The following is a 26,536-nucleotide window of genomic DNA, read 5'->3' as shown; positions in this document are numbered from 1 at the left end:
ATATAAACTTCTTTGGGGCAGTTTAGAATAAATAAGGTTTGAAAAAACAGCTAAAAGCAAAAAGCAAAAGCAAAACAGAAAACCGTTTAGGGGAGGGAGAATCCTGCATTACTTGTTATTTATAAAGCTTGGATGAACAGAAAAGTCTCTGTCTGGTGCAAAAATGACCTCCAAGATGACACCACTTGAGCCTCCCTGGGAAATCTGTTCCATTACCAAGGGGCCACCACAAAAAAGTCCCTCTCCTTAGTGGGGTCCAACAATACCTGGATGCATCAGACTGACCCCCTTGGATGCTGGCATCCACCAGACATTCAGATGTTGTTAACAGACCCTCCAAGTGCCTCTGTTCTACAGATTTACAGAAGCTGTCCCAGTTTCTAATTTGTTTTTCCTTAGGACATCCCTATTTTCATCAGAGAAATGTTGGAGAGTATGGAGTTATGTGACCCCCCTGAGCCAAGGAGATAACTAACTATACAACCTTTAGAAGACATCTGAAGGCAGCCCTGTATAAGGGAAGTTTTTAAATGTTTAATGTTTTATTATGGTTTTATGATGGTTTTATTATGGGAAGAGAGTGGCGCTGTGGTGTAAACCACTGAGCCTTGGGCTTGCTGATCGGAAGGTCGGCAGTTCGAATCCCTGCAACGGGGTGAGCTCCCGTTGCTCGGTCCCTGCTCCTGCCAACCTAGCAGTTCGAAAGCACGCCAGTGCAAGTAGATAAATAGGTACCACTGTGGCGGGAAGGTAAACAGCATTTCTGTGCGCTGCTCTGGTTCACCAGAAGCGGCTTAGTCATGCTGGCCACATGACCTGGGAAAACTGTCTGCGGACAAACGTCAGCTCCCTCGGCCAGTAAAGCGAGGTCAGCGCCACAACCCCAGAGTCATTCGCAACTGGACTTAGATGTCAGGGGTCCCTTTACCTATATATATTGGAAGGTGCCCAGAGCAGCTGGGGCAATCCTGTCAGATGGGCTGGGTCAGTGCTTTTTTTCTAGGGGGATGCATACCCCTAAACATTTTGTGAATCTTTGTACTTTTGTCCGTTTACTGTATTTATTTTTCCTGATTTGAACTATAAAATGGTGATTTTCCTTGAGTTAAAAATGAGAGTACCCCTAAACATTTTTTAAGAAAAAAAAGGACTGGGCGGGGTATAAATAAAACAACAACAATTGAATAAGATGTCCCTATTTTCATCAGATAAATGTTGGAGGGTATGTAATAATTTTATTATTTATGCCCCACCCATCTGACTGGGTTGCCCCAGCCACTCTGAGCGGCTTCCAGCAAAATATAAAAACGCAATAAAACATCAAACATTTTTTAAAAATCCCTATAAAGGGCTGCCTTCGGATGGACTGCAAAACTTTTGTTGGACTACAAAACCCATCGGATGCAGCCAGCATGGCCAATGATCATAGAACTGCAGTCCTGCAACAGCAAAGTCGTAAGATACAAATGCAATAAATAAAACACAACAACATTATAGCCAACTAACCCCCAGTTAAAACCTCGCTTTGGCCACAAATGCACGAAGGGACCTCTGCAGAGACACTCTCTGGCTCAGCTGCTTAGAGCTGGGTGCTGATAATGCCAAGGTTGCAGGTTCAAGCCTTGCATGAGACAGGTTCACATTCCTGCATTCCTACAATCTATAATTCTTTTGGCCTTCCCTGCAGGGCTGTCATTAGCCAGGGATGGGGCCGATGTCCTCATGATGGTCTCCAAGACTCCCGGCAGCTTGCACAGCAAACAGTCAGGGATAACGGGAGTTGTCGTCAACCAATGGGCACTAATACAATTTAAGCACTCTGACCGTTTGGCACGTGCCATTTTCAGACACTGCTGTGCTAATATGATTGGCGTGGCCAGCTGGAATACTCAGTGCCTGGCAGAAGCCCCCAGAGGGCCACTGGCCACGCCAGGCTCCCTGGCAATAAATCCCAGGGCATTAACACAATTAAACCGCATATGCGGAAAGGCGCCAGTTAGCGTCAGCAAAAAGGACTTGCTGCAGGTGCAAGGAGGGGGGCTGTTGCTCCATGGGAGAAGAGCTTGCTTGGCCCTCCAGCAGGAGAGAGTTGGTTCCAAGTTGCTTATGCCAGGCATCCTGGTAGCCCCATTGTGGGGGGGGGGGTGCAGGGGGAATGACTGGTGGCTCTCTAGTCGTCGGATTCTCAGTTCCCGTCAGCTCCAGCCAGCAGGATGCAGTGTCCAAATTGGACCCAACCCTAGCCTGCATCGCTGGGAAGTTGGGTTGTGAAACGAGGGCACAATTTAGGAAGCCACAGAGAAGGACACACACAGAAGACACACCTACAGGGTTGCTCCTAAAGGAGCGAAGCCCAGTTTTTCTTACCAGCTCACTGGCACTGTGCCGAAAGGGACAATAGTTATGAACCGTAAAAACAGGCCTCAGTACAAAGGTCTTATGGCAAAGGCTTAAAGATAAGACCGGTTTGGCCCGTTTGATGTTGCAATAATTATAATGAGGTTTGCTGTAAAAAGGTGGTCTACTCTCTCATTCATAGTGTGAAGCAGCCGCGGCAAAAAATAAAATTGGCTAATGCAATTCTAGGCTGCATCAACAGAAGTCCAGAGTCCAGATCAAGGGAAGTGATAGTACCACTCTATTCTGCCTTGTTCAGACCTCATCTGGGGTTCTGTGTCCAATTCTGGGCGCCCTAGATTAAGAAGGCTAATGACAAGCTGGAAGGTGTGCAGAGGAGGGCAACCAAGATGATGAAGAGTCTGGGACTCAAGCCTTAAGAGAAACGGTTGAGGGAGTTATAATATCAATATTATAATAAACTGTTGTTGTTGTTATATTTTAATATTTATTATTTATACCCTGCCCATCTGGCTGGGTTTCCCCAGCCACCCTGGGTGGCTCCCAACAGAATTAAAAGCACAATAAAACATCAAACATTAGAAGCTTCCCTAAACAGGGCTGCCTTCAGATGTCTTCTAAAAGTCAGATTGTTGTTTATTTCCTTGACATCTGATGGGAGGGCGTTCCACAGGGAGGGCGCCACTACTGAGAAGGCCCTCTGCCTGTAACCTCATTTCTCACATTGGGGGAACTGCCAGAAGGCCCTCGGCGCTGGACCTCAGTGTCTGGGCTGAACGATGGGGGTGGAGATGCTCCTTCAGGTATACTGGGCTGAGGCCATTTAGGGCTTTAAAGGTCAGCACCAACACTTTGAATTGTGCTTGGAAACGTACTGGGAGCCAACGTAGGTCTTTCAGGATCGGTGTTATATGGTCTCTGCGGCCGCTCCCAGTCACCAGTCTAGCTGCCGCATTCTGGGTGTGTTTAGCCTGAAGGAGACCGAGAGGTGATATGAGAGCTGTCTTCAAATATCTGAAGGAGTGGTGGAGGATATTGGATATGGGAAACGGAGCAAGCTTGTTATTTGCTGCTCCAGAGGGTAGGGTCCAAAGCTGCTCAACAGTGGAATGAACTGCCTGAGAAGGTAGCCAAACTCTTCTTCACTGGAGTTTCCTAAACAGAGGGTGAATGCTCATCTGTTAAGGGTTCTTTAGCTGTCATTCTGGAATTGCTGGGGGTGGACTAGATGATGCTTGGGGACAGCTTCGAACTCTACGATTCTACGACTGAATGATGGGCATCGGGATTCATCAATATCTAGAGGGACAATACATGAAAGTCTTTCAATAAAAACTACAGTGGTACCTCGGGTTACAGACACTTCAGGTTACAGACTCCGCTAACCCAGAAATAGCACCTCAGGTTAAGAACTTTGCTTCAGGATGAGAACAGAAATTGTGCTCTGGCAGTGCGGGGGAGCGGGAGGCCCCATTAGCTAAAGTGGTACCTCAGGTTAAGAACAGTTTCAAGTTAAGAATGGACCTCCAGAACGAATTAAGTTCTTAACCTGAGGTACCACTGTATCTATCTATCTATCTATCTATCTATCTATCTATCTATCTATCTGGACACGTGCTCCCCAATACGATACAATTTGCATCTCACTGACCCTCCCCTGCTTCAAAATACAACCTTCCTCCTAACTCAGGGGTAGGCAACCTAAGGCACGGGGGCCAGACTCGGCCCAATCGTCTTCTAAATCTGGCCTGCGAACAGTCCGGGAATCAGCGTGTTTTTACATGAATAGAATGTGTCTTTTTATTTAAAATGCATCTCTGGGTTATTTGTGGGGCATAGGTTATTCTTTATTATGTTTCAAAATATAGTCCGGCCCCCCACATGGTCTGAGGGACGGTGGACCAGCCCATAAGCTGAAAAAGGTTGCTGACCCCTGTCCCAACTGCTCTTGGTCCTTCACCCCACCCCCTGAGCCATCGCTCCCCCCATCACGCCCAGTCCGCCTCACCGAAACTCATTGTCCTGCTTGGTGTGGGGCTGGCCGAGTCGCATCAGAAAGCTTTCCTTGGGATTCATGTTGCTGCTGCCCAGGTCCTGGGATTTGAGGGGCTGCCGGAGCCTGCCATACGAGACGATGTCCTCCGACTCAGCCTTGGAGAGCATGGCGGACTTAGAGGGGCCCACCCTTCCTCCGCCCGAGATGTACTCGCTCGAGATAGCTTTCGGGAGGGACATGGGCCGGTGCGAGGAGCCGGAGCGACCCAGGTAGATGTGGTCACTGGATTCGGCCTTTGGGAGAGTGTCCTTGAGTTCCACCGTGGCAAGGATGCCAGAGGTCACTGGGTCCAGGCCGCAAAGTTCTGGGAGCACACCCCGGCTGGGTGACTGGCTGAGTTTCATGGATGGAGAGACGTTGGATTGGGTTGACGAGCTGCCGGAAGCTGGAGACAATGGCCGTAACTCTACCGGAGAACGCAGGTTTGGGGTGTTGAACGCATGGACGCCCCCAGAGCCCTCCGGCTGGGCTCTGTTGAGATCCAAGGAGAGAGGCTGGTTCTGTCTCTCAGATGCCGAATGGCGAGACCCGTCGGGCTGCAACCGGTTGTGGAAAGAGTCAAAGAGCGAGTCAGGCCTAGTCCCACTTGGCAGGTTTCCTCCGGTATACACGGCATTGCTGGATCCCTCAGGCTGGTACCGGACTGTCCCGTCTGAGGCGTACTGGTTGCTGGCAGGAGAGAACAGACCTGGCGATGCCAATCCTGTGATACTGTTGCGTGGAGACACCGGCTGGGACCCGATGGGGGAGGGCGGGCCTTGGTCCCTGCTGCCACGGTGACTGGACTCCATCTTGAAGAAGGGGAGAGAAAAGGGCAGAGCACATTAGACAGCTGCGTGGCATGTGAGGCCCTGCCTGCCAGCCTATCTTCATGCAAAGATGCCCACAACGACCCTGGCAGGCGCAAAGAACCTGTCTCAATTTTGCCCACAAATTCTGCAGCGGCGTCTGCAGAACAGAGCCAAGCAACAGAGCCGGGCCCTGATGGGAATTCTCTGCAAGGAGGTTTTTGCAATACATCTGGCATGTCCCCGTGGGGTCACTGCAACCTCCTTCCTTCTCATCTTCTCTTCCAGGGCTGGCTACGACCATATCGCCCATGCAAGAGAACTTCCCTGACTCTTAACCTCAGGAACTCAGGACAGAGGGTACACCATGTCTCTGTATACAAAGGCTGCCCTTTGAGATGACCTGGGCTCTCAGCATCAACTCCTAACCCTGTCTTCTTCTGCATGTTCACCAGACCTTCTGAAGAAGCCCTTGTAGCACCCTGGGGCAATGAACTCCAGGCGGAAATTGTGACACAGCATGGATTCCTTCAGATACCAGGCAGCTTGCTCCCAGCCCAAATTCAATAGAAACTGGCAACACAGGAAACTACCTTCTGCTGAATCAGACCATTGGTCCACCCAGCTTGGTGTTGCCTCCACTGACTGGCTCTCCAGAGTTTCAGTCTCTCCTAGCCTTGCCTGGAGATGCCAGGGACTGAACCTGGGACCTTCCAGATGGAAAAAAATAAATAAATACTCTGCCACTGAACGCCAGCCCTTTCTCCAAGTTGTTTCCGTGGCTCTCAACAGCCTTTGACAACTCCCTGCTCTTATTCCAGATCGACTTAACTACCACACACACAGGCGCCTACAACATGGGTGGCTAGCCGGTCACCCTCCAGATGTTACTGGACTCTCGTCATCCCTGACCCTTGATTGAAGGGTTAACAGGAGCTGGAGTTCCAACAATGAATGGACAGGGCCCAAGGGAACTGTCCAATTCCTGAAGTTCCCATGGCCCTCCCCTCCACCCCATAGCAAAGGAGCCATTATCGTGAATTTCAGGTCAGATCTGAAACACATCGAGAGACTTCATTTCCCTGACGCTTCCTGGCACAGTACCCAAACCCATCCAAACAGGGAGAATTCATGGCCTTCATCTGACGAATCACTTTCCATGCCACCATGCCCAGTTTCTCCGGGTGGCAGGAGGTTGGCATCGCTTTCCCGTGCCAACAGCCGTGGAACGTTGGGGCTGAGGGTTCTCTCTCCTGGGAAAGAAGCTTGGGCAAGTGGCCAGCGGCCAGCCAGGGTCTGAAGGGGGAAGGTTAGGGTTCAAGGTTATGACTGGTGAAGCCCTATATGGTTGGGACTCAGGCTATCAGAAAGACCGTATATCCCTCTACGAACCTGCCCAGGTGGCACAACCTTCGGGTAAGCACCTTCTCTCGGTCCCAACATCAGCAGAGGCACAGCCTTTGGTGACACGAGGGAGAGCCTTTTCAGTGACTGCACCCAGATTGTGGGATTCCCTCTCAAGAGAGGTCAGGCTGGCTCCTTCTGCCAGCAAGCTAAGACCTTCCTGTTTCAAAGGCAGGCCTTTGAAAATTGTCACACAGGTGGCTGTCAGGGCAAACTGGGTTTGAACTGCTGGCTCCAAATATGTTCTGATGTGGTTTAATCACTATTTTTAACTAGTTAGTTCTCATTAAAGGTAAAGGTAAAGGTAAAGGTAAAGGTAAAGGGACTCCTGACTGTTAGGTCCAGTTGTGGACAACTCTGGGGTTGTGGAGCTCATCTCGCTTTACTGGCCGAGGGAACTGGCGTACAGCTTCCGGGTCATGTGGCCAGCATGACTAAACCGCTTCTGGCAAACCAGAGCAGCGCATGGAAACGCCGTTTACCTTCCCATCGGAGCGGTACCTATTTATCTACTTGCTTTCAAACTGCTAGGTTGGCAGGAGCTGGGACCGAGCAATGGGAGCTCACCCCGTCACGGGGATTCGAACTGCCGACCTTCTGATCAGCAAGTCCTAGACTCTGTGGTTTAACCCACAACACCACCAGCGTCCCTTTGTTCTCATTACTTTGTATTTTATAATGTTTCTACATATTGGAAGCTGCCTTGAATCCCTATTTGGGAAAGGGAGTGATATAAATACATATAATCATCATCATCATAAAATAATCATAAAATTGTAGAGTTGGAGGGGACCCCAGGGATCATCTAGTCCAGGCGTAGCCAAACTCCAGCCCTCCAGATGTTTTGAGACTACAATTCCCATCATCCCTAGCTAACAGGACCAGTGGTCAGGGATGATGGGAATTGTAGTCTCAAAACATCTGGAGGGCCAGAGTTCGCCTATGCTTGATCTAGTCCAACCCAGTGGAATGCTAAAGAATCCGTGACATACAACCTCTGCTTAAAAACCTCCAACGAAAGACCACCTTCCAAGGTCATAGAATTGTAGAGCTGTAGAGTTGGAAGGGAAGGAAACGTCAGCAGATATGTTCTATGCTTATGATAATATTTTATTCTCTTGATAATTACGCCATTTTAAATGTGGATTTCATACAGGACTTCCTTTAGTGATGTTTTCTTTTAAAATGTGTTTTAAGATTTCTCTTTCTTAACTTTGCTGCGTTGAATGTGCATTCTGCAGTCGACCACTTTTGTAATGTTTTATTTTGAAATCTTTTAATAGTTTAGTTTCTAGTTAACGATGTTGCTTTTAATGTATACTTTATATTTCTGCAGGAAGGTTTGGTTCTGGATTGTTTTATTCAGTGTTTTAATTTAGGTTGTAAACTATTTCCCCCCCCCCCCCCGCTTAAAAATATAAAGCAGTATAAAGGTAAAGGTAAAGGGACCCCTGACCATTAGGTCCAGTCGTGACTGACTCTGGGGTTGCGACGCTCATCTCGCTTTAGTGGCCGAGGGAGCCAGCGTACAGCTTCCGGGTCATGTGGCCAGCATGACTAAGCCGCTTCTGGCGAACCAGAGCAACGCACGGAAGTGCTGTTTACCTTCCCGCCAGAGCGGTACCTATTTATCTACTTGCACTTTGACGTGCTTTTGAACTGCTAGGTTGGCAGGAGCAGGGACCGAGCAACGGGAGCTCACCCCATTTTGGGGATTCAAACCGCCGACCTTCTGATCAGCAAGTCCTAGGCTCTGTGGTTTAACCCACGGTATAGAAATGATAATCATCATCATCATCTCAACGGTCCTCTCTAGACCAACCCTGGGAATGCAAGAATAACAGCTAAAGATGACCACCCAAACTCTGCCTTAAAAACCTCCAACGAAAGAGATTCAACTACGTTCCAAAGCAGTCTGTTCCACCATCTAACATCTCTATTATTATATTAAGTCATTTTTTAAATTATGTATAATCAGTAATTAGTTATTATTATAAGAAGCACTGTAATAATACATTCAATATCACCATATCAGGGAAAGGGCCCTCGCCTGCCTCCTTTTTTTAAAAAAAACCAAACCAGACTCTAATTGCCTTGATAGCTCGGACAAAGAAACCGACTGAGTCAGGCTAACAGCAAATCAATATTCAACAATCTCCCCATACACAGCGAGAGGGTCTTCCCTGCAGTGCCCCAACATATGCAGACAGCATTCCGTAAACAAGAATCAACAGTCCCCATCCCAGTTTCAGAGCAGATAAACTAGCCAGCCACAGGGGCTAGGGCCATAGCTCAGTGGGAAAGCTCCTATATAATTGCATGCAGAAGGTATTGGGTTCAATCCCTGGCCTCTCCAGATGAGGCTGGAAATGTCCTGTGTTCGAAAACTGCTGCCAATGCAAACTATATTGAGCTAGATACTGAGCCTCAGTGTAAGGCAACTTCTTGTATTCTTATTACATAGGACTTATGCCAGGGTTAGACTCTTTGCCCAACAGAGAGCTGGTGTGGCACAGCAGTTAGAGTGTCAGACTAGGACCTGGGAGACCAAGGTTCGAAACCCCGCTTCAGTCATGAAGCTCATTACCTTGGCCCAGTCGCTGCCTCTTGGCTCACAGGGTTGTTGTGACTATAAAATTGGGGAGGGGACGAGTGAGCTGCTTGGAGGAAAAGTGGAATAAGTTTAAAGATAAATACATAGGTTGAGCTTTTAACATCATGATCAAACAGACTGTGTTTTTTCACTGTGGTTTAACAATCCCTCTTTGCAGGGAGCTGTGGGAACTGTAGCTCTGCGAAGGGAATAGGGAAGTCTCCTAACAGCTCTCAGCACCTGGAACAAACTACAGCTCCCAAAATTATTATTTGGGGGGAGGGGAGTCATGGTTGCTCAAAGAGGTATTGCAGTGTTTTAAATGGATGGGGCGAATGTGACCTAACATGGCTTCTCACTCCAGAAAACTTTTCAAAGAGGGAATGGCAGGGACTGGAGGCTGGAGCATCTGTGCAGGCTTCACCAGTGAGCTGCAGCCTGCTCCTGTCAGAGAGGCCTGAGGCCTTCAGCCTGCCAGAAAGACCCACCGCCAACACCTGCACTAGAAGACGAACAGTGCTGGCAGTACTGTCCAAGAGAAATGCACTCTGCACATGCTCTTGAGCGCTCCCTTGTTGGCAATGACATCGCTCGTCTCTGGGGCTCAAAACCTGGTAGTGAAAATGAGCTCTGAGGCTTGGATCCTGTGTGTTAGCAAAGAACTACATGGAGTTTTTGAAAGGGATGGACCACCCACTCTCAACTTCAATATAGGGTTAAACACACACACACACACACTTTTCTTGCCCTCAGGAAATCTTAAAGGAAGTAATTCCAACACTATTCATTACATGCTAATTCCTCAAAGAAAGGAACGATTAACAGTTTTCCAAGCTTCCTTGGGCTGACCCCTCCATCCCTTGCACCCCACAAATGGGGGGGGGGAAAGAAGCTTTTTTAGCTTTCTGAGGAAAAGTCCCTCCTGCCTCAGTTTCCCCATCTGTGCATTTTTCTCCTAGGAGCTCAAGGTGGGATGGAGAGCGCTCCTTCTCCTTAAGCCACACAACCACCCCCTGGGGTGGGTTTCGGCTGAGAGGCAGCAACCACCAGCCCAAGGTCGCTTCGTGGCGGAGTGGGGATTCGAACGCGGGTCTCATCCGACTTTCACCTCTATGCCACACCGGTTTGCCCGACTGCAAAAAGGGCAGCTAGGGCTCACAATCAAAATCAGTGGAGGCTGGTTTATTAGTGCCATTGTGGAAAACGGCCCCCACCAACCTCAGCTAGCCCCCTCAGCTAGCCAGCCTTCTTAGAGACATCCGGTCCAGGGGGTGGCACTGCCAAAACCGCTTCCTCCACCTCCTCTGTCAGTGTTGCCCTTGGCAAACTCAGCGCAGAGGAGGATGGGGACAACACAAAACTAGAATGAGATGGTGCTGTCTATTCGGGGGGGGCAGCCCCCGCTTTCCACACCAGCAGCCCCAACTAGCACCACCTGCCATAGAGGATTGGTGGGCACCTTCTGCCCTCCACAGTGCCCATCTCTCACAGCTTACGTGCCCTTCATTTCCCTTCCCCTCTCTCTCCTGCTCTGCCCGGCTGGATGCAGAGCTCCCAGTCCTGCTGACAGAGAGAGAAAGGTAGAGGACGTCCTCTCTCCCCGTCCTCTCCCCGGCTCCCTTTCCCCAGAGGAGAGCTTCCTCTCCCTGCCTCCCTTCCCTCTCTGCCTGGGCCTGCCCAATGGCCGCCTTGCTGCTGCTGCCAGGTGGGCATATTCATTCACCTTGGCATCCATGCTTTTGCATCTCCCGAAAGCAGGAAGCGGGCACAGAGTGCCTGCGGCAGGCAGACCCCGGGCGCTCTTTTGCCACCAGCAGGAGGAGAGAGGAAAAGGGGGTGTTTGCTCGACAGTGCCAGCTGCAGACTCAAAAAAAGAAAAAAAGAAAAAAGGATTTGCCCGCAGACCAGCTGGCACTAGAATGGGCAAGGGCACCAAAGGAGTCCGGCCCCAGCAAGAGCTGGAGAAAGGGGGGGGGGAGAAGGTGTAGCTTAGACACCAGGATGGCAGCTGGCAGGAGGTGCAACAAAGGGGCATCGAGGAAAGATTTAAAGGGAACATTTTCCTGGAAAGGTGACACGGGACATCTGGTGGCATCAGGCAGGGGGTGTCCATGTAAACCCACCACTTCCGCAAAGCCCCTGCTTCAACCCCACACACCCAATCTACACACACACACACACCATCTGAAACAAAGGCCATGTAGGCGTTTAAAGTTCCCTTTCAAGATTCCTCCATCTGCCGTTATCCTTACTTCACCCCAACCCCCCCCCCCACGTGTCTAAAATTAGATTGTAAGCTGTTTGGGGCAGGGAACCACCCTTTGCATATTTTGCTCTACAGAGCCCCCTATCACTAATTAATTATAATATTGTGCTAATGTTGTTGATAATGATGATGATAGTAATAAAAATAGCAAGGGAGATGGCATTAGCAGAGAAAGGCGGTTGTGGGGGGTGGGGGGTCTGCCTGTCCATCACCACTATGTCACCCTCTTCCCCATAAGCAAAGGCTGAGAGCCAGCAGGTTGTCGTGGTTAGAATGTCTGGCTGAGACCAGGGTTCGAATCCTTCACTCAGCCACATGAAACTTACTGGGTGATCTTGGGTGCCAAACCAGGTTCACAGGGTTGTCCTGAGGAATAAATAAGGGGGGGGGGGGAGATCTGAATCCCTAGTTCAGCCACAAAACTCATTGGGTGATCTTGGATGCCAATCTCTGCCTCTCAGCCTAGCCTACCTCACAGGGTTGTTTTTGCTGGGATTAACTGAGGGGAGAACCACATATACCACCTTGAGCTCATCGGAGGAAAATAAGGTAGGATATAAATGTTATGAGTAGATAATAAATAAACAAGCGAGCAAGCGACCTGGAATCTGGGGCAGGGGGAGGAGAGAACAGAGCGCCTCTTGAAAACAGCGGCAGAGCCCAGCTCGCTACAATGGGCACCTCAGAGTCTTCCTGCAGGGAACCGATCCAGAAAATAGGCAGCCCCAGAATGCACACCTGTCAGAATCGGAAGCTCACCCTTGCACCGAATGGACCACCGCACGCACGCTAAAAAGGGGGGTGGCGGTGGCAGAAGGGGGTCTCTTCTCAAAACCTGGCTGGCGCTTCTGAGATGCGGTGCTCGGTGGTCTTCAAGCATCCCCCGTCCCACCTCCCCGGTGCTGCAAGCACTCCCACGTGCGCGCACACAATGGACAGATAAGCTCCTCTGAACGCCGCCCCCCCCCGCAATGCTTAGGAACCAGCCCCCTCCACCCACCACCCCACACCCAGAAGCCAGCCCCTTCCTTTCTGCCCAGACTCTGCGTGTACCCATTTCCCAGAGGAGGTGGGGGGGATGAGCGAGCCAGACAGCCGCTCGCTAACTCCCGGGAGGCTCCCCCTCCCACGCACCCGGAGCGTGCCTAACTTACACACCTGAGCCCCCATGCTGGGATTCCGGACTCCTGGCTCCCTCCCCACCGTCGCCCCTTCGCCTCCCCAGCCAGGGCCACCTTCGCCTTCTCCTTCACCTGCCCGGCCATTGGCTCCGGGGGCCGCCGGCTCCGCCAATGGCCTCCGTCCACCTGCGGCCAGGAGAGGGGAGGACCGGCCCCGTCCGCGCTCACCTGGCGCCGCTCGGACGCCCCCGAGGCGGCTCGGCCCCTGGCCAGCGCCTGCTTCCTCCGGCTGCTGCTGGCGCTGCTGAGCGGCGGCGGCGGCGGCTGCTGCGGCTGCTGCTGCTGCTCCATCGCGTGCGCAGCTCCTTCCCCGGCGATGCTGAGCTCCCTCCCGCAGCCCGGGCAGCCCGTGACGTCACCGGAGCCGGCAACCTGCCGGAGGATTTAAAGGCGCAGGAGCGCGCTGCGGCCAGCCGCGTGGGGGCGCTGCGGAGAAGAAGCGCGGCTTTCCTATGCTAAAAATACAGTACAAGCCGCTAGTCCTCGTGAGCAGCAGGCGCCGGAAAGCGGCGCCGGAGGAAATTCCCAACGAAATCCAATAATAATAATAATAATAATAATAATAATAATAATAATAAAAAATCTGTTATTTATATCCCGCTCATCTGGCTGAGTTGGAAGGGCTACTGCTCCTTGATCTTTCCTAGCAGGAGTGCCAAAGTACAGTGGTACCTTGGTTCTCAGACTTAATCCGTTCCGGAAGTCCATTCCAAAACCAAAGTGTTCCAAAGCCAAGGCGCGCTTTCCCATGGAAAGTAATGCAAAACGGATTCATCCTTTCCAGACATTTAAAAACAACCCCTAAAACAGCAGTTTAACATGAATTTTACTATCTAACGAGACCGTTGATCCATAAAATGAAAGCAGTAATCAATGTACTGCAGTCACACAATCAATCAGTCAGTAGCTGAACTGGGTTCCACACACAATCACAAAAACAAAACAAAAAAGAGCCGCAAAAACAAAAACGCAAAATAAGTAGCAAAAACAGACAGACTTCAGTGTAACACTCAAAACAGAAGTGTGGCACTCAAAACGGAAGCATAACACTTAAAATGGAGCATGTTTGGCTTCCAAAAAAAGTTCGCAAACAGGAAAATTTACTTCCAGGTTTGCAGTGTTTGGGTTCCAAGTTGTTTGAGTACCAAGGCGTTTGAGAACCAAGGTACCATTGTGAAATATTGGAGGGCCCAAGTAAACCCCACTATGGGTGTAGCCAAGGGGGAGGCAGGTGGGCAGCTGCCCACCTAAATCAATACAAATCAATACAAATCTGAAGTCCCCCCCCCAACAAATGCCTGCCCACTAACAAAAATCCTGGCTACATCCATGAGCCCCACCCCACAGAATTCATCACAAGACATGGCACAGAGACAGCATTTGAATGGCAATGTCCATCAATTGGGGGGAGAGGGTGGCAGAAGGGACCTTGGCCCCTAGGAGTTGGCTCCTATTTTTCTAAGTCAGGGTGTACCCAAGGCAGGTCAACTTATTGTGGCACCTGAATCTCACAAGAAGTACCCCTTCTTGGGAGGAAAAGGAGAGGTACTACGACTAAAGGTAAAGGTACGCCTGACCATTAGGTCCAGTCGTGGCTGACTCTGGGGTTGCGGTGCTCATCTCACTCAATAGGCCGAGGGAGCCGGCGTACAGCTTCCAGGTCATGTGGCCAGTATGATTAAGCCGCTTCTGGCAAACCAAAGGAGCACACGGAAACACCGTTTACCTTCCTGCCGGAGCAGTACCTATCTATCTACTTGCACTTTGACGTGCTTTTGAACTGCTGGGTGGGCAGGAGCAGGGACTGAGCAACGGGAGCTCACCCCATCGTGGGGATTCGAACCGCTGACCTTCTGATCGGCAAGTCCTAGGCTCTGTGGTTTAACCCACAGTGCCCCCCGCGTCCCAACTACTAATGATAATAATAATAATGCTAATATAACTCTTATAGAAAAAATTGGGGTTGGCTTTTACAGCCCAACTCTCCATCAAGGCATTCAGTGTCCCCCTAAGTTCGTTATCGGTCAGAGGTAACTGAGTAGAGGCAGGATCCAGTGAATGTGAGGAAGAGCTTTATTTTTTCTGTGGCAACAGCTGATGCTGCAGTTTCGTGCACACGTGCTTGCTGGGGGTGATGGAAGTGATTGCCCCAAATGACCATGCTTGCTGGGGGCCAGCTGGGGGTGGGGGCCAGGTCAGGGGAGGCTGCTTTGACCCCTGCAAGGTTGCTGCTTCCTCCTGTTTCCCTCTCCTTTTTCTCGGTTGCACTTCAAACTAGGTCACTGCCCCAAAGAGATGGGTGCTGCTGCTTTTTTTTTTTTTTTTTTTGTCCTTTTACAGCCCTTCAGCGCTAAGGCGCACATATCCACTCACCCATCCCATCGTCTTGTTTCTATTGATTATATGTAAGGCACACTGGCTCTCGGCTTCAGGGCAGGGTGAAAAACGTTTCAGACAGGAAAATAAATAGCCCATCTCATTCGCTGACCTCCCCAAGGTCACAGATGCACGTGCCCTTCCTTGCTTGATTCAGTTTGGCTGCGAATCGGCATGTGTGGAATCCGGTTCGATTCCTTCTTCCCCAAAATCGATCAACAGATGTCCTGTTTGAATTCCGGGCGGCTCTGAGTGCACGGACGCCCCCTCCAACATTTGGCCACTGTGAGAACAGGATGCTACACTAGATGGCCTGGTCTGGCAAGACCCTTCTTATGGAGGGCGATTCCGATAGAACCTCCATGCTCAGGCACAGTCTACCTCTGTATACCAGAAAATAGGGAGAGCGACAATCGGAGAGTACTGCCGCACTCAGGTACTGCCATTTGGGATAGTTCAGTTGGTAGAGCATGAGGCTCTTAATATCAGGGTTGTGGGTTAGAGTCCCACATTGGGGCAAAAGATTTCTGCATTGCAGGGGGGTTGGGCTAGATGACCCTTGTGGTCCCTTCCAACTCTATGATTCTTTGCTTGGCGGGCTTCCCATAATGGGCATCTGATCGGCCGCTGTGAGAACAGGATGATGGACTAGATGAGCCATTGGCCCATTGCAGCAGGGCTATGTTCTTTTTTTATATACATATAATATTTTATTAAATTTTCTGTTTTACACTCTAGAATATTCATTTAAACAACCTTAAAATGTTAGTGACTTCCCTTCCTCTCTTTCCATGTTTCATTTTGCATATCATAAATCCCTGCATATTTTACATAAACTATACCATTCAGTATTCCTTTATCCAACAAAAATTGAATTTATCTCAATGCTGCCAACGTTTTCACATGCACACAATTCCCACCCCCCATATATTCAGTAAGCATTTTCCAATCTTCTCTGTTACAAGCACGTGTGTCAAGGAGACCCCCAACGTCATGAAGTCTGGAGAAGGTACAGGGCCGTCTGGCCTCAGGCCTGCACTGAGATGCCTCCAGAATCTCTGGGGAAGCAATGCCTGGGCTGCCCACAGCAGAGGACCTGAGGAGAGTTGAGAGCCAAGAGGTTGACTTACCTGAAGCAGCTCCTCTCTCACCTGCAGACTCAGGGATGGGATGTCTTCCCTGGTCAGTCCACACAAGGCTTCAGTTGGCTGGCGCTCCTTGCAGAGGCAACATGTCTTGGGAGTAAGCATAAAAACCTGGCTGCTGGATCAGGCCAATGGCCCATCTAGTCCAGCATTCTTGTTCTCACAGTGGTCAACCAGATAGATAAAAGGTAAAGGTCAAGGACCCCTGGATGGTTAAGTCCATTCAAAGGCGACTGTGGGGTTGGGGCGCTCATCTCACTTTCAGGCCGAGGGAGCTGGCGTTTGTCCACAGACAGCTTTCTGGGTCATCAATTTTGATTTTAATTAATTTTTATAATGTTTTTATAATGTTGTACTGTTTTAGTGTTGTTAGCCGCCCTGAGCCCGGCTTCGGCTGGGGAGGGCGGGATATAAATAAAATTTATTATTATTATTATTATTATTATTATTATTATTATTATTATTATTATGTAGCCAGCAGGACTAAACCGCTTCTGGCACAATGGGACGCTGTGATCAGTGGTGGAGAGCAGGCGGGGCGGGGCGGGGCTGGCACACATCCTGGGGGCATGGTGTGCCGCCTGTAGGGGCATGGCTCCCAGCGCTGGCAGGGAGGCAGTACGATGGCACCCCACTGGGATTGCTCTGCCGGGGGTGGTGCACTCCCTCTGCACACCTCTTCTTCTGCCAGTGACTGCAATGGAAGCCAGAGCGCACGGAAACACCGTTTGCCTTCATGCCGCAGCAGTACCTATTTATCTACTTGCACTGGCATGCTTTCAAACTGCTAGGTTGGCAGGAGCTGGGACAGAGCAACGGGAACTCACTCCATCATGGGCATTCGAACTGCCGACCTTCTGATCGGCAAGCCCAAGAGGCTCAGTGGTTTAGACCACAGCGCCACCCACATCCCATGGCCAACCAGATACCCCTATAGGAAACTAGCAAGCAGGATTCGAGCACAGAAGCACTTCCCCCTCTTTTATATATATATATATATATTTATTAAGATTTTTAAATACAAATACAGAAATAATAAACAGTATAACATATATCATAACATAGTTTCATAACTTCTTTGGACTCCCTCGCGTCTCCCGCTCCCACTTACATCATTGTAAATTTTGCCAGCAATTTATCATCTTGTTTAGATTCTTGTATCCCATTCATTTGAATATAATCTAATAATTCTCCAAAAGGTTTATATTTTCCTCAATCTCACTTATCGTCCAAATTCCACCTAATTTGGTGGTGCTCAATTATTTATGATCTAGCATCCTCCTTAACATTCAACCAAATTACAGTATTTTTGTAAATAAATCTTAAATTTCTTCCAATCTTCTTCAGCTCTCTCCTCTCCCAGGTCTCGGATTCTGCCGGTCATCTCAGCCAATTCCATATAGTCTATCAGTTGCATCTGCCATTCTTCCAGTGTGGGTAGATCTTGGGTTTTCCAATACTTAGCGATGAGTATCCTTGCTGCTGTTGTTGCATACAGGAAAAAAGTTCTGTCCTTCTTTATCACCCTCTGGCCGACAATACCCAGGAGGAAGGCCTCTGGTTTCTTGGGGAAAGTATACTTAAATACCTTTTTCAACTCATTATATATCATTTCCCAGAAGGCCTTCACTCTAGGGCACGTCTACCAGAGGTAAAAGAATGTTCCTTCATTTCCTTTACATTTCCAGCATTTGTTATCAGACAAATGGTATATTTTGGCAAGTTTAACTGGGGTCATGTACCATCTATATATCATTTTCATTACATTTTCCTTCAAAGCATTACATGCAGTGAAGTTCAACCCAGTGGTCCACAACCTTTCCCAGTCCTCAAACATAATGTTATACCCAATATCCTGTGCCCACTTTATCATAGCCGATTTAACCATTTCATCTTGTGTGTTCCATTTTAACAGCAAGTTATACATTCTTGAAAGTACCTTGGTCTTAGGTTCTAACAGTTCTGTTTCCAATTTCGATTTCTCCACCTGGAACCGTAACCTTTTGTCATTTTTAAAGACTTCTTTAATCTGAGCGTAGTGTAACCAGTCTCACACTTTATCCTTCATTTTCTCCAAACTCTGCAATTTCCAATTGTCTCCATCTTTTTCTAGTATTTCCCCATATTTTGGCCATTTGGCCTCCATATTGGGTCTTTTTCGGGCCTTAGCTTCCAGAGGTGATAGCCACCTTGGAGTTTTATTTTCCAATAAGTCTTTATATTTTGTCCAGACATTAAACACTGCTTTTCTGACAATATGGTTCTTAAAGGCCTTATTGATCTTAACCTTGTCATACCATAAGTATGCATGCCAACCAAAAGCATTGTTGAAACCTTCCAGATCCAGTACGTCAGTGTCTTCGAGAAGTAGCCAGTCTTTTAGCCAGCAGAAAGCTGCGGCCTCATAGTACAACATTAGGTCTGGCAGGGCAAAGCCCCCTCTTTCTTTCGCATCAGTTAGTATCTTAAACTTAATTCTGGGCTTTTTGCCCTGCCAGACAAACTTAGATATATCTCTCTGCCACTTCCGGAAGCACTCCGTCTTGTCCACAATCTGTAGTGTTTGGAACAAAAACAACATTTTTGGCAATACATTCATCTTGATAGCAGCAATTCGGCCTAACAAAGAAAGTTTCAATTTTGTCCAACTGTCTAAGTCTCTCTTAATTTCTGACCAACATTTTTCATAATTGTCCTTAAATAGATTCAGATTTTTTGCTGTTATGTTTACCCCTAGGTACTTTACTTTTTTAACCACATTTAATTCTGTCTCTCTCTGAAACCGTTCTGACTCTGTATCTGTCAAATTTTTTCCCAATACCTTGGTTTTCTGTTTGTTTAATTTAAATCCCGCCACCCGACCAAAGTCTTGAATCAATTGTAATACTCTTTTCGTACTAGATTCTGGCTCCTGCAAGGTCAAAACTAGGTCATCTGCAAAAGCTTTAAGTTTATATTGTTTCGCTCCGACCTGAATTCCTTCCACCAACCGGTCCCCTCTAATCATATTCAAGAGCACCTCCAGAACCGAAATAAATAGCAGAGGGGAAATAGGGCAGCCTTGTCGTGTTCCTTTTTCAATTTTAAACTCTTCTGTAACCACATTGTTGACTATCAATTTAGCCTTTTGCTCTGAATATATTGCATCAATCCCATTCTCAAAACCCCGTCCCACTCCCATTTCTTTTAAATTTCCCTTCATAAATTTCCAGGAAATATTGTCAAAGGCCTTCTCCGCATCTATAAAAATTAACACTGCTTTTGTATTTATATCTGTTTGCAAAAGTTCCAAAATGTCAATGATGTTCCTTGTATTAGCAAACAGGTGTCTACCTGGGAGAAAGCCTGCCTGGTCCTTGTGAATTACTTCATTTAATACTTTTTTAAATCTACTTGCCAAAATGTCTGCAAATATTTTGTAATCCACGTTTAAAAGAGAGATGGGACGATAGTTCTTAAGTTGTGTCTTTTCAGCTTCCGATTTTGGTATCAATGTGATAAAAGCTTCCTTCCACGATTCCGGCGCCCTCTTCCCCTCCATAATTTCATTGCTAACCTCCATCAGTGGTTGTATCAGATAGTCTTTTAATGTCATATAATACTTGGAGGTCAGCCCATCTGGCCCTGGGGATTTGCCCAATTGCATGTTCTGAATGGCTTGTTCAATCTCTTGTCGTGTTATTTTGCAATTCAGGATTGATCTATTTTCTTGTGACAATTTAGGTAGTCCATCACTTCCCCCTCTTGTGGCTTCCAGGAACTGGTATTCAGAAGCATTGCTCCCTCCAACCATGGAGTCAGAGGAAATCCATCATGGCTAGTAGCCACCGATAGCCTTCTCCTCCATGGATTTGTCCAATCCTCTTTTAAATTATTATGATTATTTATCAAACTTGTATCCTTCATGCACAGATATCAGAAAAAACAATATATTATTTAAAACGCTTTAAGTTGGTGGCCATCACTGCCTCCTGTGGCAGTGAGTTCCACAGTTTATGCACTTTGTGAAGATGGACTTTATTTCCAACTTCCAACATCCACCTTCGTTGGATGTCTATGAATTCTAGGACTATGACAGGGGGAGGGAAAACTTTTTCTAGTCCTCTTTCTCCATGCAATGCGTGGTTTCACAAACTTCTATCATGGCACTGCCGGTTTGTCTTTTCTCTAAACTTAAAAGCCCTAAATCGTAGAATTGGAAGGGACCTTGAGGATCATCCAACCCTAAGCAGTGCAGGAATATGCAGCTGTCCCATACAGGGATTGAACCTACAGCCTTGGCGTTATCAGCACCATGCTCTAACCAACTGAGCTACCCAGGCTGCAGCCTCTCCTCTTTCCAACCCCTGGATCACCTTGCTTGCCTCTTATGAACCTTTCCCAACTCTGCAATAGGCTTTTTGAGGTGAAGCTGCATGAACAGTACAGGGTCCCTTGGAGCTGTCCAAGGTCCTGGTCCTAGCTGCGCTCTTCTGGACTGGGTTGCTCCTGTGAGACTCAAGATCCGCCCCAGACCTGGACAGAGCAGGGAAATCTCACGTTGCTGGACAGCTAAAGCCCTCATGATGGCTGAGAGACTTCCATTGCAAGGATAGAAGGACCACAATCTTCCTCCAGGTCTGCCTGCCCTTCCTGGGTTTGAATGCATGGCTTATCAGTGTCGATTTCATTCAGACACCGGTTTGGATATTTGGGCTGCCTGCATTAATTTGCAAGGCTACATCAGTATTCCTATTGTTAAAGTCATCTTGCAATGGATTTTTGTTGTCTGTTGTTGTGTTTTGTTTTGTTTTTAAGCTAACATTACTATTTTATCATTTGTTTGTTTTCTTTCTTTTTACTTCTATTAGATTCACAATTTTTTAAAAAATATTTATTTTATTTTTCTTTATTTATTGAATTTATATACCACCCTATACCCAGAGGTCTCAGGGCAGTTCACAGAAAATGGAAGGAAGGAGGGGGAAGGTTGAGGGCTGCCTGTGCCTCCCCCCCGCCCCCCGGCCAGGCTTCTCTCTATGGATCCCCTGGGATCCTTCCTGCTCAGTGGGGCAGAAACTACATTTCCTAGGATCCTCGTTGGAGAGGAAGGTGTGTTGAATGTGCTTTAAATGTATGCATAGACCTGCCTTGATATCAGCTCTTCCTTGCCTGGAACCTCAGAGAGCTGCTGCCAGTCAGTGCAGACAACACTGAACTAGATGGACCAGTGGCCTGACTCAGTGCAAGGCCTGTTCCTGTTTTGGAAGGGCAATAGCTCAGTGGTAGAGCACCTTGTCTGCATGCAGAACGTCCCAGGTTCAGACCTCAGCACCATCTCCAGATTAGGGATGGGAAAGCGAACCCTGCCTGGAAAACTGGAAAGCTGCTGCCTGTCAGTGTAGACATTACTGAGCTAGGTGGACCCAGTGGTCTAATGCAGTGTAGTGAGGGGCTGCAGCTCAGCGGTAGAGCATATGCTTTGCATGCAGAAGGTCCCAGGTTAAGTCCTTGGTGTATCCAGTTTGGGTGGGGGGAAAGACTCCCTGCCTGGACCCTGGGCAGCTGCTGCCAGTCAGTGCTGACATTACTGAGCTAGGTGGACCAGTGGTCTGGCTCAGTATAAGGCAGCCTTTCTGTGTGTTTTTGTTCCTATCTGTGAATATACTGGATATGATAATATTTTACTCTCTTGTTAATTATGCTGTTTTAAATGTGCATTTTATATTTGACTTCAATTAGCATTTTTTTTCAAATATTTAAGTTTTTTTTGTTAACTTTGTATTAAATATTTATTCTCTAGTTGACCTCCTTTCTAATGTTTTATTTTGAAATCTTTAAGATGACATTTTAGTTTTCTGTCGATTATGCTGCTTTGACTGTATACTCTATATTTGACTTTCTTCAGAAATGTTTGGTTTCAGATTGTATTATCGATCTTTTAATATGCTGTAAACAGCTTTGAGATTTTTCTTAAAAATATAAAGCGGTATTGAAATTAAATTAAATGAAACGAATGTTTCAGCCACTGCACCACACCAGCTCACATATCCGGAAGTATTTATTTCCCATGCAGTGCCCTTATCCTTTACAACAGGTGCACAGACCGCAATGAACTTTGGATGGCCTCAAGGCTTTTTCCTGAGCATCACACACACACACACACACACACACACACACACACACAGAAACAGACACACACATATATAACCTTTCAAGCATGCGCCAAACTCCCTGGGGCTGAGCGCTCAGCACAGGGAGAAATATCTGCCCCCTGGTGGTTCATGGCAGGACTGCAGCCAAATGGCTGATCTCAGAAAACCCTTCCAGACTGAGGCTCTTTTCCAGTGGGATTCAGTCCCATCCAGGCTGTGCAATCCAAGTTCATTTGGTGCATCTGTAGTAATGCACCAGAAAACGTGGGATCAATAAAAACTTGAAACAATGGCATCTCACCTCTCCACAACAAATCAGAATGGGTGCCCAATAAGGAGATCGTCTGGAAGTACAGTGGTACCTCGGGTTAAGTACTTAATTCGTTCCAGAGGTCCGTTCTTAACCTGAAACTGTTCTTAACCTGAAGCACCACTTTAGCTAATGGGGCCTCCTGCTGCCACTACCACTGCCGCCGGAGCACGATTCCTATTCTCATCCTGAAGCAAAGTTCTTAACCCAAGGTAATATTTCTGGGTTAGCGGAGTCTGTAACCTGAAGCGTATGTAACCTGAAGCGTATGTAACCCGAGGTACCACTGTAGTCAGAGACAACAACGAGGAAAAAGCAGATCACCGCGATAACATTTAGGCCTGGCCCACCTGTGTAGTAGAATCATAAAATAGTATAGAAGGAGATCACATTTTGGGATGCTATCAGTCCCCACGCAGAAACAATATCCCCTGCAAATTAAACTAGCATTATGTGAAGGGAGGAAAGTCTAGTTCAGCCTGCTTCCTGATGTGCTACTTTTCCAATTGCAGGGGGAGCGTGTGTCTTTAGGGTACGGGAGCTTTCAAAAATAGGGCACAGCCTTTTGTACCCTCTTTTCCAGCTGCTTCTGCAGACCAGGACTCCTCCGTTGGGGTGGGGGTGGGGCCTCCCAAAGGCACCAGGATGCAGGACGAGGTGGGCCACAGGCCCATAGCTGTCAACTTTCCCCCTTTCTTGTGAGGAATCCTATTTGGAATAAGGGAATTTCCCTTTAAAAAGGGGAAACATTGACAGCTATGCACAGGCCTGATCCTGCCCAGCTTATCTTTCTTTTTTTCAATTTTTAAAATTAATTTCCCCCAAAAAATTTAAACAAGCAAACAAATAGACAAACAGACATAAATCTCAGCCATATTTAAACCAATCTTACTAACATTGTTAAGTGACTTCCTCGTATCCCCCTGGTTGAATTTCAGTGTATATCATTTTAACAGTTCTCCAAAACCAATATTCTTTTAAAATTAACTTAATCACTTAATATCTTTCTTTCTTTCAAATTTAGCATCGAACATATTAATTCATCACATTACATATTTATATCCTAACCTAAGCCTATCTGGTATTTGCAAGCTTTTCCAATTAAGTTAACATATTTAACTAAATAGTCTTTAATTTCGTCCATTCCTCCTGATACTCCTCCTCCTTCTGGTCGCGGACTCTTCCAGTCAGGTTGGCTAGCTCCGAAAAATCCATCATCTTCATCTGCCACCTGCCCAGCTCATCTTATGTTGCACCACACAGTGGTTCTGCGTGAATGTTCAGGCTACCTTGGAAAGACTAAGAACTCAATGTGATTGTGGCCCTCGCAGTCCTCATCACCTGGCCCCCAGGACTCTCCCCAGCCTGTGCTTACACTCCCTACAAGCCCTGCTCCAGACCCTCCCCGAGTGCTTCCACCCACATGGAGCACATCCTTTACACTGGCTGGATGAAGGGTGGAAAGACGTTTCTGTCCAAACCTCCGACCTGTGTAGCCGGAATGCAGCCGGAGTTGCATTCGTGACTCCACCCATGTTTGCCTCTGGCCTCAACCATCCCTGGTGTGCAGCCCCCAACTGGCTGCCCACAAGGGAATGCGGCCCCCCAGGCTGAAAGAAAGGTCCCCTAATATAAAAGTGATGCCCTATTGCTGGTTTTGGAATCCTACCCCACCCCCCAACGCTGAGACTTGCGATATTTCTCTAATTAGAGGTTTCTCTGCTGCTCTGACATTCATTGCAGAATACATTCCCACCCCCTTCCATGCTTTGATCGCTGTTCCAGAACAGCTTGCATTGGTTATTATTAGGCTCTGTAATTGAACCTGAGAGGTCGAGGGTTCCATACCCTCCAACATTTCTCCAATGAAAATAGGGGTGTCCTATCTAATAATAGGGATGCGGGTGGCACTGTGGGTTAAACCACAGAGCCTAGGACTTGCCGATCAGAAGGTCGGCGGTTTGAATCCCCGCGACGGGGTGAGCTCCCGTTGCTCAGTCCCTGCTCCTGCCCACCTAGCAGTTCGAAAGCACGTCAAAGTGCAAGTAGATAAATAGGTACCGCTCCAGCGGGAAGGTAAATGGCGTTTCCGTGCGCTGCTCTGGTTCACCAGAAATGACTTAGTCATGCTGGCCACATGACCCGGAAGCTGTACGCTGGCTCCCTCGGGCAATAAAGCGAGATGAGCACTGCAACCCCAGAGTCGTCCGCGACTGGACCTAACGGTCAGGGGTCCCTTTACCTTTTTATCCCACAATAATAATGTTACTATGTATACCCCACACATCTGACTGGGTTGCCCCAGCCACTATGGGCACCTTCCAACATAGATAAAAACATAATAAAACATTAAACATTTTTAAAAACGAAAACTTCGCTATACAGAGCTGCCTTCAGATGTCTTCTAAAGGTTGTCTAGTTACTTATCTCCTTGGCTTGCATAACTCCATACCCTCCAATATTTCGATGAAATGGGACGTCCAGTGCTTTTTTCCTGGGGGGACGCAGGAGTATGCATACCCTTAAACATTTTGTGAATCTTTGTACTTTTGTCCATTTACTGTATTTATTGTTCCCCGATTTGAACTATAAAATGGTGGTTTTCTTGAGTCAAAATGAGAGTACCCCTAAACATTTTTTAAGCAAAAAAGGACTGGGGACGTCCTAAGGAAAAGTGGGACATTCCGGGTTTCAGTCAAAAACTGAGCTGGCTTCTCTAAAAATCAGGGACGTCCCTGGAAAATAGAGAGAGTCTGGGGTTCTGATCTCACAGTGGCCAAACAGATGAGAAGCCCATAAGCAGGAACTGAACCCAACGGACGCTGCTTCCCAGCAGAGCCACAAGAACATAAGCAGAATCTGCTGGATCAGGCCAGCGACCCATCTTGTCCAGCATCCTGTTCTCACAGAGGCTGACCAGAGGCCTGTAGGAAACCCTCAAGCACGATATGAGTGCAACAGCACTCTGTCTACCTGCGGTTCCTAGCAATGTTCAGAAGCATTACTGCCTTTGACCATGGAGGCAGAGCATAACCATCATGGTTAGCAGCCGCTGGTAGCCTTGTCCTCAAAACATTTGCCTAAACGTCTTTTCAAGCCGTCTGGGTAGGTGGCCATCAATGCCTCCTGTGGCAGGGAGTTCCACAGATTTAACTCTGCTCTGCGGGAAGAAGTTATTTTTTTCACCTGTCCTGACTCTGCCAACATTCAGTGGTACTGAATGTCCATGACTTGTGAGAGAGGGAGTAAAAAATTTCTCTAGAATTTTTATTAAATTTTCTGTTTTACATTTTAGAATATTCATTTAAACAACCTTAAAATATCAATGCCTTCCCTTTCCATGGTTCATGTTGCATAACATAAATCCCTGCATATTTTACATAAACGAAACCATTCAGTATTCCATTATTAAACCTATGCCCTTCTTGTTCTCTTGTTCTATATGTTAGGTCTGCAAGCTGTGCATATTCCATCAGTTTAAGTTGCCATTCTTCTTTGGTTGGTACCTCGCTTTTTTTCCATTTTTGGGCTAACAAAACACGGGCCGCAGTAGTGGCATACATAAACTACCTTTTTTGACACCTGGGAATTTCTGTCTGGATTATCCTCAACAAAAAGGACTCTGATTTTTTTTTGGGGGGGGAAGTACTTTTAGGGAGTAAAAATATTCTCTATCCACTTTCACCATGCCATGCCATCATTTCATAATATTCTATCACCTCCCTTCTTACTTGCCTTTTCTCTACACTAAAAAGTAAAGGTAAAGGGACCCCTGACCATTAGGTCCAGTCGTGGCCGACTCTGGGGTTGCGGCACTCATCTCGCTTTACTGGCCGAGGGAGCTGGTGTACAGCTTCCGGGTCATGTGGCCAGCATGACTAAACCGCTTCTGGCGAACCAGAGCAGTGCACGGAAATGCTGTTTA

At 47.7% G+C, this 26,536-nt stretch overlaps 2 protein-coding genes across 4 annotated transcripts in view; one reads left to right on the top strand and one right to left on the bottom strand.

Annotated features, from left to right (window-relative positions):
* The window catches only part of INPP5J (inositol polyphosphate-5-phosphatase J), a gene marked incomplete at its 5' end in the record, with an annotated part of 40,186 nt that extends 27,249 nt beyond the window's left edge, over positions 1-12,937 (bottom strand). Inside the window, 2 exons of one of the 3 annotated variants that reach the window (XM_079956560.1) lie at positions 4,367-5,205; positions 12,815-12,937. In XM_079956560.1, coding sequence (XP_079812686.1) covers positions 4,367-5,205; positions 12,815-12,937 — 962 coding nt within the window. Of the gene's footprint in view, positions 1-4,366; positions 5,206-6,306; positions 6,452-12,623; positions 12,651-12,814 lie in introns of those variants that run through there. The other 2 variants (XM_079956562.1, XM_079956561.1) reach the window with 2 other exon arrangements.
* The window catches only part of LOC307205031 (selenoprotein M-like), a 43,846-nt gene continuing 23,789 nt past the window's right edge, over positions 6,480-26,536 (top strand). The window contains exon 1 of the mRNA XM_079957303.1: positions 6,480-6,618. Coding sequence (XP_079813429.1) covers positions 6,547-6,618 — 72 coding nt within the window. The 5' untranslated portion in view covers positions 6,480-6,546. The remainder of the gene's footprint in view (positions 6,619-26,536) is intronic.

Source organism: Podarcis cretensis (assembly GCF_951804945.1).
Source record: "Podarcis cretensis genome assembly, chromosome: 16".
In the NCBI taxonomy this organism is placed as follows: domain Eukaryota; kingdom Metazoa; phylum Chordata; class Lepidosauria; order Squamata; family Lacertidae; genus Podarcis; species Podarcis cretensis.
Note: the sequence above shows the minus strand (reverse complement) of the source record. Positions and strands in the feature narration are given on the sequence as shown.